Source organism: Sinocyclocheilus rhinocerous, unplaced genomic scaffold (genome assembly GCF_001515625.1).
Source record: "Sinocyclocheilus rhinocerous isolate Xijiao unplaced genomic scaffold, SAMN03320098_v1.1 scaffold3243, whole genome shotgun sequence".
Lineage (NCBI taxonomy): Eukaryota > Metazoa > Chordata > Actinopteri > Cypriniformes > Cyprinidae > Sinocyclocheilus > Sinocyclocheilus rhinocerous.
Window position 1 is genome coordinate 100,289 of NW_015636692.1, and position 6,143 is coordinate 106,431.

Consider the following 6,143-nt stretch of genomic DNA (forward strand, 5'->3'; position numbering starts at 1 on the left):
TATGTTATATATGGTCATATAGAGACTAACGTATACAGCAGAGAGTGAGGGTTTGTTATGTTGCACAGTGATGTGAGTGGAGAAAGTTCATGTGGCAGTGAAGACCTCAAAATTACTGGTGAGTCAAAAACTACAAAATCGTGATGCCAAGCCTGAACATGAGAACTTAAGCCCAAAAGTATGCCTTGTTTTTGTTTGTGTACGCTGGCGTATGCATGCATACAGTCGACACATACGCTCTAGAAAGCTTCATCTTTGTCCAGTGTCTGCGCTATTTTTCTCCAGAAGTTATCCACCTTTTTCTTAAACGCAGAAGTAAGCCTATGGGTGAGACTTCCGGTTCATTAGCCGCTATAGGTAAATAATGAGGAGAATAACAACGTGCAGTAAACGGTAAAACTGTTTGCACTACAAACCAGTGTGTACATAATTAAAATAATACATTAAAATAATATGATAAGACACAACAATTTTCAATATCAAGCAGCAAAACGAACTGTTTTGTACAGCTAAAAATAGCTGGACGCGTATGAGACCAGAAGAAGTAGAAGTAGAAGTGTGACACATGTACAGTACGCACAAATTATTCTGGTGATGAAATTTGCATCACGGTCACGCCACTGTACGCAGCCCTTCACATACACATAAAACCCGAAGTATAATTCCTTAAACAATATCTAAATCAACACTATGAGTAAATCGATGTTTAGACAGACGTCTTTGATCATTGCACTTGTGTCTTCTGCATCGTCTCACATACGAGGAAACATTTTTAAGATGCTGTGTCAAACTGAAAGAAATTCAACTACTAAAACACACATGACATGACATAACAGCACATGTCTTGACACACATGCTGAAGGGATTCACCTTTGCATAAATCAAAACCTTTGCGAAAGTTTTTCAGGTTAATAGCTGCCAACAGAGACCTGCTACTGTCTGTGTCATTACTAACAATCAAACAGCATTAATGTAGAGAAGACACTGCTCGTGTCTGGAAAATTCAAATGATTCAATCAGATATTCTGTCTCTCTGTCTGAAAGGGTTAAAGCGTAATGTGGTTTACAAAGTCTGGACTCTGGAATATTTTTGAAACACACTGACAATTAAACCTTCCATTGATATTTTCTCTGATTTTAGACTGTGAGGAGGAAACTCTGAGGAAGACGTTGTTTGTTCTTTGCTATACTTACAGGAACTGTAACTGCTGAAGTGACTCATGTGCGCTGAAGCAGAAGAAAACATGGATAGAACAGGTTTGGTGAGTCTGAGAGGAAATCGACTGAACTCTCCTGAATTCACCTCATTTCTGCTCAGTTTGTGAGGTGTAAAATGACACTAATAGAACAGAAGTCTGTTAAACTGAACTAATTCTACTGAGCAAGGAACATTCTTGGTCAAATGCTCTGGTGTTCAAGATTCTCGAGGAAACTCATGCAGGCAACACCATCAACAGAAGAGAAATGATTTCTTGTACATAAAATGGTAAAAAGTGCAGAAGGAGACGTTCAGCAGAATGTCCAGAGACAGTCATATTATATCATATTAAGACAGTCGCGGTTTCCATTATGGAAATAATATGATATAATGATATGGTGTCTTAATATGACTGTTTTAATATGCTTTACAGTTCTACTGGCCCAGTTTCCCAAACCATTCATTCAGTTCTCAAAACAAAGACACATTTTTTAAAATTATGAATCCATTTAATCTTTTCACGTTTAAATTTTCTCAACGTTTTCTGCAAAACTCTCCACAAAGATGTCCTCATTTAGCACAGGTTTAACCACGTCCTGCTTCAGAGAGCACAAGCACACAATATAATCACCTCACACATCAGCATGTGAACGCACAGTTATCCGTGTGACTGAAATATTTGGATTTGATGTGGAAGTTTAAGGTTTGACACATGACTTGTGTGCTTTATTCTAAGTGTTCTGAAGTCATATGTGAGGAACAGTTGATGAGTTTGACACAAGAGCAGAAGAGTGTGAGATATCTGTCCAAAGACGCTGTTCAGCAGGTTGGTCTACAGCTTCGTCCTCGATTGATTTCTTGATTTTCCTCTTCTTGGACACGAGGGCTGGTTTCCGGAGCCATCGGCTGATTGGCTGGATTAGATGCTGTCAGAAGAAGAAAATGCAAACGAGTCAGAAACTCATTAACTGAAGTTTCTGTTTCATGCAACATTGTTTCCTAACCAGGAAGGATGTGATACATTTTAAGATAAAAATATAAGAGAACGAAGAAAAGTCATGATGCTCATAACTTGTCATGATTATGGCTGATTAGGACCAAATCATTAAAGGGTTGTGACCAAACTACTCTAACATCAGATTCAAAACAAAAACAGCTGAGATTTCTCAGTTATCAATGAACTGAAGGTTTCCTGACCCGCCTGTAGGTGGCGCTCTCTCTGTGCCACTCTCTGTCTGTCAGTAAGAGACCATCAGAGTGTTGAGATCAGCATAAATGCGATATAGTAGAGTTGTAAATAATTCCATGCATTAACACACTCACAAACATGCAAGTTATATCAAGCATTTTCCTTAATATGTCACTCTTTTGGTCTTTTGCTAGTTAAAATGAACTCTGAACTCCAATACAACACTGTTATTAATAATAAAAAAAGACAGCACGCGAACTCAAATGTAAAATTCCCCAAAGCTGTTGATCCGTCGAGCGCGGGAACAGAATGATGATCTTTCTTCTCATAATCTAACGCGCCGCATATTTCAGGCTTTCCCCTCATGTGATGTTGTTTTCTACAGGGGACATGGACATATCATCATGTGCTTCACGTTCAATCGCATCACGCGCCTCGTAACACACACACACACACACACACACTGTCTCACACACACACACACACACACACACATCTTACAGAATCACACGTATATGAAGCGTTATTCATCATCTGACCGTTTAGAAATGAAAGTAAGCTTGGATTCTCGCTGATCTGCGTCTGTCGCACCGTTTATATTTACACGTTTATTACATTTGATTGCTGTGATTTACTGTAACGGAGGAGTCTTTGTCTCCGGTGAGTTTGTTTTTTTCATTGAACAATCTGATCGATTATGTCTCTCTTATCATTTTAGGGGTTGTAGTAACACTTTAAGCTTGAGCATCAGTAACTCTGGGGTTGTTTGTGCTTGATCTCTGAAACTTTCAGAAACGAGAGCCACATTTGTCTACTACAAATAAAACTCATGGAAGCCCATTTCCGCCACTGAATAAAAACATTTAAAAAATGTTATTGCAACTTTTTATCTCACAATTCTGACTTTTTTTCTCGAAATTGTGACTTTCTTTCTTAGAGTTTATATCTCGCAATTGCGTGTTATAAAGTCATTAAAAAAAAGTCAGAATTGTGAGATAAAAAGTCGCAATAACCTATTAGATTTTTTTGTTCAGTGGTTAAGTGAGTTAATAGTTCCGTTGTTACAAACTATCCTCTACTGGGTGAGCTGTAACGCAGGGGACAGCTGGAACAGTGAGAGGCAGTTTAATGAAATAAGACTCACACTTCCAGTTTATGCAAAACATTTACTGAAGAACAAAGAATGATCAGTTTTGAATAGAGTAACTATTTAAAGTGACAAAAACATTTGATTGTATTTCTTTTAGGACTTATTATAAATTTATCACAAAAATAATTGCCGTGTGGTTGTTTGAGAGAGAGAGAGAGAGTCTGTGTGTGTGTGTGTGTGTGTGTGTACTGTATTCCTGTCACACGGGTTCTGTTACTATCTATGTTGCTCTCCACCTATTTTTATGTAAATTTTTTGGAATATCACATAAAAACACACATAAATTCTAGAAATTTACCACATAAATCCCTTGATGCACAACAAAAACCTCACATGACTTTGCCACAACAGAGGATGTGATTGGATAACTGGACTCATTGGGTTTTTACCTATACCCACCCCGAGCAGCCACAGCATAGCTAACTGTTTTAGCATGTGGGTTTGAAGTTAGCATGAGTGCAAAGTATCAAATTAAACTAGAGAAACAGCTTAGGTTATGTAAGTCAAATAATTGTATCTACAACACAATGAAAAGAAAAAAAAATCTTAATCAAAAATACTTTTTTTCCTGAAAATCAGTTTTTTTGGTCTTGGAACGCTACAGTGTTGCTCACAGTCACATGACACTTCTACTGTAAGCTCAAAAATTGTGATGGGAGTGTATGATATTGATGACAGTGTTACAACACTTCCCGCTCTACCCTGTTCTGGAAGAATCTCCCTCAGAGTTTGTTTTATTGGAGTCTGTCTGTATTTTCACAGGCATGCTGTCGATTATTATTGTCGTGGTGAATCTCCTCATAGAGACTTCAGGTAAGAACATGCTTGGATTTCATTCAGTTTCATGGCTTCCGAGTAATTCATATACATGATCAATTTCTATTAGATATTATGGCACTATTACATATAGACTGTACTTATGTTAGGGTAATGTGACACTAAGTCAAAATACAAGCAGATTTCTTCCTTAAAAAACTAGCCAGCCAAATAACAGCAATAGGAGCAAATAACTATTATTATCTGCAGATTCCACACAAAAAAACTAGAACCTGTTTCAAAATCTTTCACCCTCACAGAGAATTCCCAATTGCGTGGATCCCTAATAAAATGACTGAAAAATTCGACTGCACCTTAAATATGTGTAGTAAATTAATAATTAATTATCTGTCTCTCAGTGTCATTCACTGTAGTGGTTCCTGGTGATCCTATAGCGGCTCATGTGGGATCCACAGTGATTGTTCCCTGCTGGATCTCTCCTCCTGAGAACGCTGAAGCTCTGGAGATCCGCTGGTACCGTCACGATCAGTTCAGCAACCCTGTTCTGCTCTATAATCATGGGAAGCTCCAGGACGTCCAGGAGGAACCGTACAGGAACCGAACCTCTTTGGCTCTGCGGTCAGATCAGTCTGGTGGACTGAAGGATGGAGACGTCTCTCTACAGCTGGAGAAACTCAGAGTACAAGATGAAGGTTCATTTCACTGCTATGTGACTGGAGAAAGTTCCTATGGGAGTGAAGAGGTGGTTCTCAAAATCACTGGTAAGCAAGCATCTACACCTCATTAAAGCCATACTTCAGGAAAACATTAAAATTCTCTCCTGCATAATGAGGACTATGATTGAGGACACTCGAAACGACACTCGCTGGTGACGCCTGCTGGTCAAAACTGTATAAATGCAACAAAACCTCAGGCCAAAACATGCGTAAAAACAGCTTTTAAAACGAAATGCAAATGTTTTATTGAAAGTATAATATATATAAATGCAATTAAGAAATCATCAAATAACATTAAATATGAAGTGTCTGTATGTGTTCTTGTATTAATTTGCAATTCCCTTTCGAGGGAACTTCGAACTGCGTCCTCTAGAGGTCGCTATGGGGAACGCCTTCAGCGTGACTGGTGTCTGAAGCATATATCTAAAAACGACAATAACATTGGCCGGCGACAGCCTATGACATCATTACCCTGCGCGATCACAGTATAAAAGGGCGCCGGGATAACACGTCATGCTCTTCTTCGTCTTCACTGACCGTTTGTTTATGTTAGCGTTAAGCTAAACACGACTAGGAGTGCATGTTTCTCGCCAGAGGCTTTGCTCTGATACCTGCAGTTTCACACGGCTCGCGTGCTGTGTGTGTGTGTGTGGTGAAGAGCAAGCGCGTTCAGCTCTCGAGGGAGTTGGATGCGCTCTGCATTCATTGCTTATTTCTTGTGAGGGATAAGCATGAATTGAACGTGCTCGTCTCACGAGGAGGCAGCTTGTGCTCATCATGATGCATTCGCAGGACTACTGAGGGGGAGGTGAGTACTTCACCATTTACCCGAATTTGTAGATAGCGTTTGCATGAGTGCGTTCGCCTCTCGCGGGAATAGCGATGCATTCGCGGCAGCGGTTTTTGTTCTTGCTTGATTTCTGAGGTAATCTAGCGTTTGGGCGGAGTGTGTTTAGCTCCCTCTGGAGCTGAATGCATGCTGTGCGTTGCGGTGAGAACATGGAAAGGACCTGATGGGAAATTTCTCCCTATCAGTAATTTCCTTTTGATTATATAGGAAGTGTATAGTGTGGATCTGTCTGCAGTTGTTGGACAGATGATTTATATCATGTC

At 39.5% G+C, this 6,143-nt stretch overlaps 1 protein-coding gene across 1 annotated transcript in view; it reads left to right on the plus strand.

The window, feature by feature from the left end:
• Positions 1-4,301: 4,301 nt before the first annotated feature.
• Positions 4,302-6,143, plus strand: part of LOC107748029 (butyrophilin-like protein 2) — a 49,646-nt gene continuing 47,804 nt past the window's right edge. Inside the window, exons 1-2 of the mRNA XM_016562677.1 lie at positions 4,302-4,350; positions 4,713-5,075. Of these exons, the coding sequence (XP_016418163.1) occupies positions 4,302-4,350; positions 4,713-5,075 (412 nt within the window). The remainder of the gene's footprint in view (positions 4,351-4,712; positions 5,076-6,143) is intronic.